We start from the raw sequence: 13,444 nt of genomic DNA on the forward strand, positions 1-13,444 counted from the left end.
AGTAGGCCCACTTCAGTTTAGCATTTTTAAGGCTTTAAGTATGATACTATAATACGAAGAAGTTACGCAAGAGGAGGTCGAAGTATTTTCAGAGTATCCCTTTTTGGGATCCAATAAACCCGCTGTAATTTTTATCCCGCAACGGAGCCTTTTTAAGTCCTCATCTTTTTTTCCTCAATGGACGATGTTTACAAAACCATGATACCAACACCCGAAGAAGGTCTTCCTCCACCCCAACTACCTGGATTTATAGTGAGTGTAAATCCACAACAGGATGTCGAAGTATTTCAAGATCCCTGTTAGGATCCCATCGACCCACTTCAATTTTTATACAGAAATCGGAACGTTATTTTAACGAGGACTGGAGTCCCTAATTGGAAACAATAAACAATGAACATGAAATAATTATCTTAACCGTCATCGAGACCGTTTAACACTTCCTACAGTTTTCATATAGAACCCACAATCAATAGTTAAGCAGAGGAATCCCATCACAAGATATCATATGCCTTACTCCAACTGTTCTCGATTCCTGGGAGCTTTATAGACACAAACTAAGCAAAGGTTTCATGGACTTATGATGGAGAAAGAAAAAAACTTCAATGATTGCGGAGGATAGTTAAACTCTTACTATAACAAAAAGATACGACAGACTTTGTACAGCCATTCTCACAATAGTCGGTTCTACGTAACCGGAACGGACTCGAATTTTTATCAATCCAAGGACTGTCAAATCGAACGCATTCCTCGAAATTATTTGGGGAATTCAAATCGATACAAAAGCAACAACAATGGACTGTACAAGAAGTATATTCGAACTTCCAGAAACAGACGTCAGAGTTAACTTCAACATCTCGACTAATTTCGCTAACAAATCGGAACAGTACAAAAATTCCCGTAATTTCGAAAAGAAAGAACGGACTGTAAATTCTGAGGAAATAAAATGAGAAAGTCATCAAAATACTATTTTCAGTACCTTAACACTATTAGTTATGTTTTTATTTGAACTACATACAAGATCAGCTCGGCGGATTGCCCGATTCTTGAATTACACATTCTAACACACCCAGCTTAGCGAAGCGTTCCAAGGCATAACGAAACATTTCCTGTACTCTCTCGTTTTCATACAACGATGTATGTTGCTTTTCATTGTCCTGTGTGGAAGCCTCACGTTCCATACAACTGATTGGCAGCAAATACAGCAAAGCGTAATAACCAATGAATTCCAGATCATACACCTCACTCATCACTGTCTCCCAACTGGGTATTTTCTCCTCTTCCCAATTTAAATACTTTAGTGTCTCCGTTAAGCGATCGTAATAGTAACGCAGCAGCTCATAACGATGTGCTTTCAAGACTTCCAATTGGACGCTGGTGTTGAGAAAGACATTTAAATCGTAACCACAACTACCAACGAAGGACAACTGAAAGTCAACCTGTGTTTGTAATGGAAATATTATACTTTTCATAACCTACAAATTAACTAAATCAAACACTTACAAATGCAGCATCACGCAGTTCGCCAACACAATATTTCTGGCTCATCCTCATGAGTATATTCTTCGCCCAGAGTTCACCATGCGCAATAACTTGGAAACGACAACGTTCGGTCTGCAGTACCTGTGTTAGACGCTCATTGCAATTTTCCAACCATATGCGCATAGACGCAGCGATACCACCAAAGCCCGTCCACTGTTCCACCAACTTAATAGCGGTGCGCATGCCCTCAAATACTTTAGCCGCATGCCGGCTAATCGGACTAATGCCGTTAGCAAACGTTGATGGGAATAGTGTCGCTGCCGCACTAGGGTACTTTTTGAAACGAAGCAAGTCGAATGAAGTGAGTTATTTATAATGGATGTGTCTTAAGTATCTTTGTAAACCAACCGTATTCAGATATATCATGGTGGCTGCATGGAAATCTGCAAGTTTTCTCATAACGGCTCTTGATAGTTCCAAATCCAGTCCCTTGCGATGATCCACCTTTTTATAGTTAGACGCCTTCAAATCTTCCAGTACGAAAACTTCATTTTTACCACGTTCACAGAACAAGCAACTGAAAAATGGGGATCAATGAGTAAGGTTAATGTATGTTCATATTTTGATTTTAGAAATATGGTATACTAGAAGCTGATTTTACTTTAGATTTCAATGTTAGTCGTTTAGGTTAGGATCAAAGGCTGGCCGTCGCGATAGGTGTCGCGTTGGATCCCATTTGGATAGCTAAAGGAGCCCGTCCATTGTGATGCCGCATATGAATCGCAAAGACATCACTTACATATCACAGAAGCGACATGTTCGCATGATTCGCCAAAAGCTAAAGCTACCTCAGTCTCGCGAACGTTGGACAGAGGAGGAGGTTAGGTTAGGATAGTTTATGAGGCAGATCTTTGTATTTGCAGAAGATCTTATTTAGACAGTTATAAACACTACAGTGGAGTAGGAAATGACGTGGTGTTTCCACCTAGTCTTCCTCCCTACAGCTTTGTATGTATGACAGTTTGCGTCCAATTATTGCAACAAGGTGAATCGTTTCACTTTGGGACAAAAGGATCTTGCAACCGAGTTCGATATTCAGAATATAAGTAAATGCGATATACCAGTAAGAGACAAACAATATAAGGTCTCGAATTCTTACAGAAGGGTTCGACAGATGAGTAGTATGCTTAAAGTGCAATGGAATCTGTTTCCTTTGAAAGGTTTTTTGGAAACAAGGAATGGTATGATGATGGATTCAATTTTTGATGCACTAGACGATATTGATTCGTCATATCGGAGCTTCGGGCCAAGTAAGTTTCGAGAGTCGACGGTCGAGAACTACCGATATGTTGAGAGCAATTCCTCAATAATTCGTATTTTTAAAGGAACTTCAACTTTACGATGATAGTCTATGTTGAGGGTCGGAGTTCGAGAAGTACAGATATTTTGCGAAAAAATCATCAATATTTCGGGTTTTTAAAGTCAACATATCGAGACCAACACGTCGGTCGAGAGATATACACCAATCAAATGAGATTGAACCTTTTTTGCTTCCAAACTTGAAGAGGTAGAAATTTTGATCGAATAAGGAGGTTATCAAAGCCATGGAGATCTTCTTAGTCAATCAACAGAAATAGTATTTTACAGACGGGTTAAACAAGTCAGAGTATCACTTGAAGAAGCGTATCGAACTAATAAATTAGGTACTTATCGGACCACCCTCATATACTAACTATAACCATATATAGTTAGTTAGTCATAATCAAATATACTAATTTACTACATAATGTCAATAGATGAAACAAAAATTATGTTTTAAGGCTGGACTTACAATTCAAAAACAAATTACTTAATCTCTCATTTTTAAAAATGCTTTATCAACCACCCCCTATATACAAATATAACATTTCAACTAAACCATTCGAACTAACATTTAAAATATATTATATATTATTTCACTTACTCTGCAAACATTTTGGTTAACAATGTCCGATGATCAGTCTCAGGCACTTGATAATGATAAAACGTGACCTCTGACAGTATACGCCTCACATGCGGCAATACATGCTTAAACATAACCAATTCATTGGTACCCATTGGTGCGCTCACATCCATTACCGCATCCTTCACGATGATCGACATGTTATCGTACACACGACGACCATGCCGATTTATTTCAAATTTCACTTGCGTTCTATAGATATCACTAGAACAGTATTCACCTTCCAGGGCGATGCATTTGAACGTGCATTCCAATATGATAACACACTTCTCAAAGTAGCACTCCATCGCCTGTTGTATATAATTCGCATTGATATATGCTGGTGGCACTTTGGTAGACATTTTGGAAATTTTTAAAATATTTTTATTTTTATTTTTATTTTATTTGCTTGTTTATCCAATTTGCTTTGCACACATCTTTAAGTTTGAATCCTTCCAACACACTAAAGTAGCACAGCATAACCGGCGTATTTGAAAGTCTCGCGAGAACTATTTTTATTACACTCACTCTCTTGCGGAATTAGTTTATAATAATGTTTTTTTTTTGTTTTTTTGTTGTGAAATTCTGCTAAACTTTCAATTGCATTTCCCAATAATTAATTTATGACATCATGAGACACATGCACTTTCATTGCAATCTTATCTTGCCAATATTAACAATATTAGTGCTTTAAAAAATTTGTTTGAAAATAATAATATTATTAGAATGACTATGCAATATAATAGCGTCACACTAAAACAAAATATGCTGAGCTTATTTTATATTTAACTGTAAGCTGGACTTCTACAAACGTTAGACATATAAAGGAGAGACAAAGAGAGAGAGGAGTATTGTCAATAGTTGTGATGTTAGTTTAAGCTCATTGGCTAGGGTTGAGTGAATAACACGTTCTTCCTAATAAAATGTGTACAATACAGGGTGCTACATTATGTTTATAAGTTTTTAATTCTTAATTTTTTTTTATTTTCTCGAATTTCTTAATTTTTATATAGTTGGGTTACTACACAGTGAATTCTTTATTCCTGTGAAAGTACATTCGATACATTATGTATGGAACTCGATTTCTTGTGCATGGCCACCACAGGCATGCTTGCAGAAGTCCAGAGAGGGAACCCAATTTCGTTCGATATTCGTACGAAATTCATCAATGGTCGCTGGCTTGTGAGCTTAGACCATAGACTTGACGTAGCCCTACAGTAAATAGTAGTAAACAGTGACAAATCGCACAACCGAGGTGGCCAGAGCAATTTCGAGAGATAACACGTTCACCAAACTTGGTTTTCAATAAATCGATTGTGACATTCACTGTGTGGCTTGTGGCTCATGTTGGAATCACATATTGTCCAAGTCCATATCATCCAATTTGGGACAAAAATATTCGGTTATCCTTGAGCGGTAGCGATTCCTATTCACAGAAACGTGCCGGTATTGATCATCACGGAAGATGATTCATAAACCGTCATTTTTTCGGAGTCGTAGATAATTTCGTATACCTGGGAACCAGCATCAACAACATGAACAATGTCAGCCTCGAAATCCAGCACAGAACCACTCTTGCCAACAGGTGCTACTTTGAACTGAGTAGGCAATTGAAAAGTAAAGTCCTCTCTCGACGAACGAAAATCAAACTCTACAAGTCGCTTATCATTCCCGTCCTGCTTTATGGTGTAGAAGCTTGGGCGATGTCAACATCAGATGAGACGACACTAGGAGTTTTCGAGAGGAAAATTTTGCGCAAGATTTATAGTCCTCAGAACATTGGCAACGGAGACGATGGAACGATGAGCTGTACGAGTTATACAACGACATTGACATAGTTCAGCGAATAAAAAGACAGCGGCTACGCTGGCTAGGTCATGTTGTCAGAATGGACGAAAACACTCCAGCTCTGAAAGTGTTCGATGCAGTACCCGCCGGAGGAAGCCGAGGAAGGGGAAGGCCTCCACTCCGTTGGAGAGCGAAACGGTTCAACGCCAAATACATACATCCAATGATGACTCATGGAGTACGTGTGGATTCCTGGCTGGCCAATGATGCATATTTTTCTTATTGACAAAGCTATTCAGCCAGAAATGAGCCGACCATAAATAGTATGTAGCGCTCTTAAAGTTGAGGCCACTGACTCCGAAGTAAATTTTCAGTAGTAAATTTTAATAATTTCGACTACTTGGATCGTATATCTTTCCATGATATTGAAGAGAAATGTCAAAAGAGCGGTTAAAAATGGTGTCGTTTGTTGTCTCTTTCGGTATACTTTTGTAGCCTCTCTATTGAAAAACCTTTTAGAGTGCTTCAATTCTTACCTTTGACCTTTGTCCGAAATAGTGTTTTCAGCAGTATTTTGAAAGGCAACTTTTTTCAAACTGTCACTCTGAGGATATACGATCAAGGCAATCAATTCTTTGGTAGATTATAGCAGAGTTAACAACAGCGCCATTCCTTTTCGCTGTTTGGTGCCAAGTGCAGACAGCTCCTTCTACACCTGGTCTTTCCCAAAGGAGTGGAGGTCCATCTATTCAGACAACATGACCTAGCCAGCGTAGCCGCTAGCTTTTTTTGGAGAACTATATTCGTGTCATCGTATAACTCGTAAAGTTCATCATTCCATAGTCTAGCGTATTCGTCATTGTCAATGTTCAAAAAACCATAATTCTTCGACAAAACCATTCTCTCGAAATCTCCAAGTACCGCCCCATTGGCGATTGACATCCACGTTCCACCCTTCTGCAATATGAATCAGGCCGGAATAATGTGGGATTTGTAGAGTTTTGTTTTGTATGTTGGTAAGAGTGATTCTGCGTTGGATTTCAAGGCTGACATTGTTATTGGTGTTACTGCTGGCCGACTTGAAAGATTTTTATAATGCGTCCATGCGCTTTTTCGTATCATAAGGGTTTTAGATATCCGTCAGGAGTATCTGGGTATCACAAAGGACAGTCACATCTATCTAAGTGAGATTCGCGGCAGTTGCGTTCCCCTTAACCTAACCTAACCTACTGCTGGTTCCGAGATAGACGAAATTTCCTACAACTTCGAAATTATGATTGCCAACTGAGATGTGGGAGCTAAGTCGTAAATGTGCCTACTGTTTGTTTGATAACAGGAGACATTTCGTCTTGGTTCTGGGTCAAGGACTTTAATATTAATTTAAAGCATTACTTGGAAATTTCATGATCTACATAAAAATCATATAATCATATATATATAGAACCATTTGAAATAACTATATGTTCCACAAAATCTAATAAACTCTACAGACATTAAAGGTCTATCAGAATGTCCGTTTCCACGACAGTCGACTATCGCAGCAGGTAGTGGACCGTATATTTTGATCGCTGGTTGTGAGCAGCATTAAGACATTACGGGATTTATATGTGTTAGAGAGATATGAGCCACTAAGAGGTGGCTAGAGGATCAGACCTCATGTCAACATTGAAAATAATCAAAAAAGACGTCTGAAATATTTTAAAAATTTATATTTCTCTTAAAAAAAACTGACTCACATTCAATACAAATTGTTATTAAATAGTGACATGACTAAAAATTGTACCTCACACAACACATCAGTCCAGCAAGCCTCTCTCATCGAATGCCTTCAGCATATATTTATACGTCTCCAGAACGCGCTCATTGCTATAGATATTGACACGATTAGCTTCCACACGTTTTTCATCATGGAGCTCATTGAAATTCATGCCTTTCACCAATTCATCACTGAGCATAGTCTGGGCAAATGGAAATATAAGCAAATAGAAATTGAAATAATCGGTGCGACGAAGTTCGTCAACAATGAGCTGCAAAGTTGGTATGCGCTCGGCAGGATATTGCAGCGCAAGCAGCGTCGAACGAAAGGCGTCATAATAATCGGCAATAATAGCATCATAGCTAGACACGATCACCGACAATTGCACACTTGTCATGAAGAGATTATGGATATCGAAAGCGGGACTGCCACACCAGCTATTCTGATAGTCCAACTAGAAGGAGGAGGGAGAGAGCGCAACATTATGAATTATGGATCAACGTAGATAGACATATCACTCGGGACACTTACGAATACGGCATCTTCCGCTTTGCCATCCTCGCTATTATACTTCATCAGTAGATTTGCGATCCACATATCGCCATGTAAAACTATATTCAATTTCGATTGTGACCGATCAAACAATGGCAAAAATTTACTGCGAAACACTTCACGCATATTTTTGAGCATTTTCGGTATAATATGCTCATAACCGGGCCAGGTTTCTATAATCTTAATGACATACTCTGTATTGTCGTACAGTTGATTCTCGATTAAAATTTCAAGCGCCGGATCGCTAACTGCATAGAATTCACGCATTTTACCCTCAATACCAGGGTGCTAAGGGTGTAAAAGTATTATAAGTACAGTGTTGGAGAAAATCAATTATGTTTGTGTAATATTTACCGCCTCGCTGAAGATCAGCGATGCTGCATGATATTCGCCCAAGCGCTTGAATAAGAGCCGTGTTTCATCCTCATTGTACCCAGTCGTGCGTGGTCGTATAACATAGCCACTTGGTGTTAGATCCTCGAAGAAATGTGTTTGTCGGTTATTTTTAATAGCATGATATACGCTGAAAAGGAAAATGTATGGCATTTTAGAAATATAAATTAAAATTTTCAATGAGGTCCTCAATAAATACGGTTTATGAATATAGAAGTCACGAGACGGTTGCCATGAAACTTTCGGGATCTAATCTGAACAATTTTTTTGCAAAAACTGAGTTTATTGAGTACTAAGTTGGACTTAAAGAGATCCGTGCATATTGATTTGTTCTAAAAGGTCAGCGATTTTGGGTAACTAACATAAAACAAAGTCCATATCAATTTTTTTTAAGCCAAAAGGTTAGGTTAGGTTACTCTGGTAGGCCAATATGCCACACATAGACCAGTTTTGGTCCTTTGCCGTCACGTAGTCAACAAGGAGTAGTCATCTTTCAGGATGCCAAAATCTAGCACAATGCAGGACAAGCGCTCAAGAGACGTTCCATTCTTTCTCTAGTACCTTGCTCTTGACATTCCCTGTAGTCATCTCGATCCGGCAGTCCCTTCTTATGGGCTTTCTTTCCAGACAGTGACCCCCAGTGAGTATTCCAATCATACTCCTAAGTTCCTTCCATCGAGAGACAGTAGGAATTTTGTGTATTTCTGGTCTACCGCTTTACACATGGCTTCACCCGGTTATATTTTGCCAGAGCTGATCTTTCTTACTATGCTTCTGTTTAGATCATTGTCTAGATTCACTGTGTAGCATTGGTTTGTCAATGTTGATCCGAACGTTTCCGGATGACAGTTATACCACACTCTTGGCAATCTCGTCTACAATTTCGTTGCCCTCAATGCCTCAGAAGTATAGCCATTTGTTTCTGACAAGGCTGCCTTACACCGAACTCTGAACAGTATATCCCCGCGCCTACTCCGTCCACCATTTTCGAGCCATCCGTACACATGTCACAAAGTCGTGCTTGGTGATTTTAACGCCAGGGTGGGTAAAGAAGGTGTCTTTGGCACAACAGTCGGAAAATTCAGCCTCCATGACGAAACATCGCCAAACGGCCTGAGGCTGATCGACTTCGCTGGGGCCCGAAATATGGTCGTCTGTAGTACCAGATTCCAGCATAAGAAAATACATCAAGCTACTTGGCTGTCTCCTGATCGAAACACGCGGAACCAAATCGATCACGTTGTGATAGACGGAAGACATGTCTCCTGTGTTTCAGACGTGCGTACGCTCCGAGGACCAAATATAGAGTCGGACCATTATCTGGTCGCAGCGAAGATACGCACCCGCCTCTGTGCAGCAAAGAATGCCCGTCAACAAACACAAGGAAGGTTCGACGTCGAAAAGCTGCAATCGCAACAGACAGCCACGAAATACTCTACTCGACTTGCACTCCTGCTCTCTGAGAGCACTCATCAGCATCTCGGTATAAGGGAACTGTGGAACGGCATCTCAAACTCACTGCGTACCGCTGCAGCCGAAACAATTGGTTTTCGGCAACGACAAAAAACAAGCTGGTACGATGAGGAGTGCCGTCTCGCAGCGGAGAGAAAACAGACTGCCTACCTCGCAACATTGCAAACGACCACAACACGTGCGGGATGGGATAGATACCGAGAGCTGAAGAGGGAAGCGAGACGCATTTGCAGACAAAAAAAGAAAGAGGCCGAAATGCGTGAGTACGAAGAGCTTGAGAAGCTGGCAGACAGAGGGAATGCTCGAAAATTTTATGAAAAAATGAAGCGACTTAACGAAGGTTTCAAGACCGGAGCATCCTCATGTAGAGACCAAGGTGGTAATCTGGTAAAAGATGTCCAGGGCATACTGGGATTATGGAGGGAACACTTCTCCGACCTGCTGAATGGCAGTGAGAGTACAACACCAGGAGATGGCGAACCCGATCCCCCAATCGATGACGATGGAACAGATGTTCCATTACCCGACCATGAAGAAATTCGAATAGCAATTACCCGCTTGAAGAACAACAAAGCAGCGAGGGCCGATAGATTACCGGCAGAACTATTCAAATACGGCGGCGAAGAACTGATAAGGTGCATGCATCAGCTTCTTTGCAGAATATGGTCGGAAGAAAGCATGCCTGACGATTGGAATCTCAGTGTGCTCTGCCCAATCCATAAAAAGGGAGATCCCACAATCTGCGCCAACTACCGTGGTATAAGTCTCCTCAATATCGCATATAAGGTTTTGTCGAGCGTATTGTGTGAAAGACTAAAGCCCACCGTCAACAAACTGATTGGACCTTATCAGTGTGGCTTTAGACCTGGAAAATCGACAACTGACCAGATATTCACCATGCGCCAAATCTTGGAAAAGACCCGAGAAAAGAGGATCGACACACACCACCTTTTTGTCGATTTTAAAGCTGCTTTCGACAGAACGAAAAGGAGTTGCCTTTACGCCGCGATGTCTGAATTTGGTATCCCCGCAAAACTAATACGGCTGTGTAAATTGACGTTGAGCAACACCAAAAGCTCCGTCATGATTGGGAAGGACCTCTCCGAGCCGTTCGATACCAAACGAGGTTTCAGACAAGGTGACTCACTATCGTGCGACTTCTTTAACCTGATGCTGGAAAAAATTATAAGAGCTGCAGACCTAAACCGAGAAGGTACAATCTTCTACAAGAGTGTACAGCTCCTGGCGTACGCCGATGATATTGATATCATCGGAAGCAACAACCGCGCCGATTGTTCTGCTTTTTCCCGCATGGATAAGGAGGCGAAGCGAATGGGTCTGGAGGTGAATGAGGACAAGACGAAATATCTCCTGTCATCAAACAAACAGTCGGCGCATTCGCGTCTTGGCTCCCACGTCACTGTTGACAGTCATAACTTCGAGGTCGTAGATAATTTCGTATACCTGGGAACCAGCATCAACAACACGAACAATGTCAGCCTCGAAATCCAGCGCAGAATAACTCTTGCCAACAGGTGCTACTTTGGACTGAGTAGGCTATTGAACAGTAAAGTTCTCTCTCGACGAACCAAAATCAAGCTCTACAAGTCGCTTATCATTCCCGTCCTGCTCTACGGTGCAGAAGCTTGGACGATGTCAACATCAGATGAGACGACACTAGGAGTTTTCGAGAGGAAAATTTTGCGTAAGATTTATGGTCCTCAGAACATTGGCAACGGCGAATACCGCAGACGATGGAACGATAAGCTGTACGAGTTATACGACGACATTGACATAGTTCAGCGAATAAAAAGACAGCGGCTACGCTGGCTAGGTCATGTTGACCGAATGGACGAAAACACTCCAGCCCTGAAAGTGTTCGATGCAGTACCCGCCGGAGGAAGCCGAGGAAGGGGAAGGCCTCCACTCCGTTGGAGGGACCAGGTGGAGAGCGACCTGGTTACATTTGGGATCTCCAACTGGCGCCGAACTGCGAAGGAGAGAGACAGGTGGCGCACTATCGTCGATTCGGCTATAACCGGCTAAACGGTTGCAACGCCAATCACATACATACATACATACAAAAGAGCTTCGTTTTGATCTTCGTGTCATACGCTATTCTGTATATTGCACCGTTATATTGAAAAAATATGTCGTCTAGGTTCATATCAGTTGATTTAGACTAATTTTCTGGCACTCAGTAGCACTCTTTAAAGTTGTGGATAGTATCTTTAATTTTGTATGTGGAGCTGTGATGTCACGGGATGACAGCCTTTACTGATACTTTCCATGGCCACCTTCTTGATAACATTATCTATCGATCCATGACAACTGATAAACCCTTTGAAAACTAAACAGTGTTGCCAATACTGAGAGTAAACTTTAATATATCACTCTTAATGATTGTGCACGGAGAGAAACAATCAAAATATCTCTCTTTTAAACATTATGTAGTTTTATTTGATAAGAGAAGTACTTAATATCTAATATTATACAAGAGCATAAGCTACAATTTGCTCTTGGCGTAAACAGAATGCAAACAAATCGATGAGCTAATAAAACGCTAGCAGTAAAAAGCAAAAAAGAAGTATAAAAAAACAGCGGAATATGCTTGAAAAAAGTGGTATGTAAATGTGTTATGGATTTGTATAAAAGACTAAAAGACTTTCTAAAATAAATGAAAGAAATTCCACAAAAAAAAAAATAATTTCTATGTTAATAATTCCAGACAGATGTCTTCTAAACTAATGTTTTGATGAAAAAATAACATTTTCAAGGGCTCATATGTCCACAAACTGCAGTTGTATGCCTCTCCATTGCATTGCGCTCTCAATTATTGAGTAATTGGCGTTATCAGATAACACTCAGAAGAGTTATGACATTCCAAACAAAAAATCAAAACACTTAAAACCAAACGAGAACACCACTCTGGCTCTCCAATCACTTAAAAAGGTCTTAATAATGCAACTTCTTATAGAAAACCTCTACAACACATTTAAACCTACTCCATCAATGAATAATATGACAAAACTTACGTCGGCGATACCGGTTTGCGTCCGCAGCTAAGCAGCGTCTTATTCATTTCGGGCAGCACCTGTGCGTACATAAATTGTTCATTCGAAATCGAAGTGAGAACGTCAAATAAATCTTTGACGAGTATATTCAAGACACGTTGCTCCACTCCTGTAACGCTGTCCACACTTTTCTTATCATCCAATTCATATTTCAATGTTACACGATAGATATCACTACAATAATTGCCGAACGACAACTGTGGTTTCACTTGTAAATCGCGTAATTTTACGGTATTACCAAATAACTGTATTAAAATTTGATTGATGTATTCTTCGCGTAAATAGTCTGGATAGACGTTTGCATCGTTAATTGCACTACTCATATTTGTTATTGTAATTATTTTTAAGTTTTGGTGCTCAATTATTATTATTATTATTGTTGCTTTCCGTCGTTGGTTTATCCGCCGCGTCTACTTGCGCTTCCCGGCAAAATTATTGTGTGTGAGACATGGCAAGTGGTTGGCGCTGTTATATGTTAAACTTTTTTGATAAACAATGGTGAAATGACTGCGTGTGCTGAGCTTTTGGGAGCTTTCAGCATTGTTTGTTAGCGTTAAGTGGACTGTTTGCGCGCATTCAATTGGAACGGGTACATGTGTAGGTTGTTTCTTAAAAATATGTAATATCTGCTGTTCTTTAATATTATTTTGGCGCCAAAGCTTTTTTTTATCGATGTTGCTTCCAAAATAGTTGACGATTTCGCTATCACCAATATCGAGTGTTTTTCCAATTTCATCAATAATTCTATAACCCTAACCTACAAGGTTTTCGTCAAGATTAGATTAAATGGACTGCATTAGAGCGCAACCAGAGGGGCTTACTCTGTATTGCGATGCGAATGAAATATTGTTCGCATTCGCAGGAGACAACGCATAGACAATTTCCCCTTGAATTTTTCTTGCTACAAGACCGAAGCTTTCGCAGCACATACAAAATTTAAGTATTATT

At 40.2% G+C, this 13,444-nt stretch overlaps 3 protein-coding genes across 4 annotated transcripts in view; 1 reads left to right on the forward strand and 2 right to left on the reverse strand.

The window, feature by feature from the left end:
• The window catches only part of LOC105217496 (uncharacterized), a 30,528-nt gene that overhangs the window by 14,610 nt on the left and 2,474 nt on the right, over positions 1 to 13,444 (forward strand). The window lies entirely within an intron of this gene.
• Positions 962 to 4,260, reverse strand: LOC105215424 (uncharacterized). The gene is made up of 4 exons (XM_011189335.3): positions 3,443 to 4,260; positions 1,888 to 2,056; positions 1,501 to 1,812; positions 962 to 1,436 (listed from the first exon to the last, which is right to left on the reverse strand). The coding sequence occupies exons 1-4, from the start codon at positions 3,820 to 3,822 to the stop codon at positions 1,020 to 1,022; spliced, it is 1,278 nt and encodes a 425-aa protein (XP_011187637.2). The 5' UTR covers positions 3,823 to 4,260; the 3' UTR covers positions 962 to 1,019.
• On the reverse strand, positions 6,938 to 13,187 carry LOC105215413 (uncharacterized). The gene is made up of 4 exons (XM_011189324.3): positions 12,458 to 13,187; positions 7,911 to 8,079; positions 7,536 to 7,844; positions 6,938 to 7,458 (listed from the first exon to the last, which is right to left on the reverse strand). Exons 1-4 carry the CDS (start codon positions 12,817 to 12,819, stop codon positions 7,045 to 7,047), a joined length of 1,254 nt encoding a protein of 417 aa, XP_011187626.2. The 5' UTR covers positions 12,820 to 13,187; the 3' UTR covers positions 6,938 to 7,044.

Source organism: Zeugodacus cucurbitae, chromosome 4 (assembly GCF_028554725.1).
Source record: "Zeugodacus cucurbitae isolate PBARC_wt_2022May chromosome 4, idZeuCucr1.2, whole genome shotgun sequence".
Lineage (NCBI taxonomy): Eukaryota > Metazoa > Arthropoda > Insecta > Diptera > Tephritidae > Zeugodacus > Zeugodacus cucurbitae.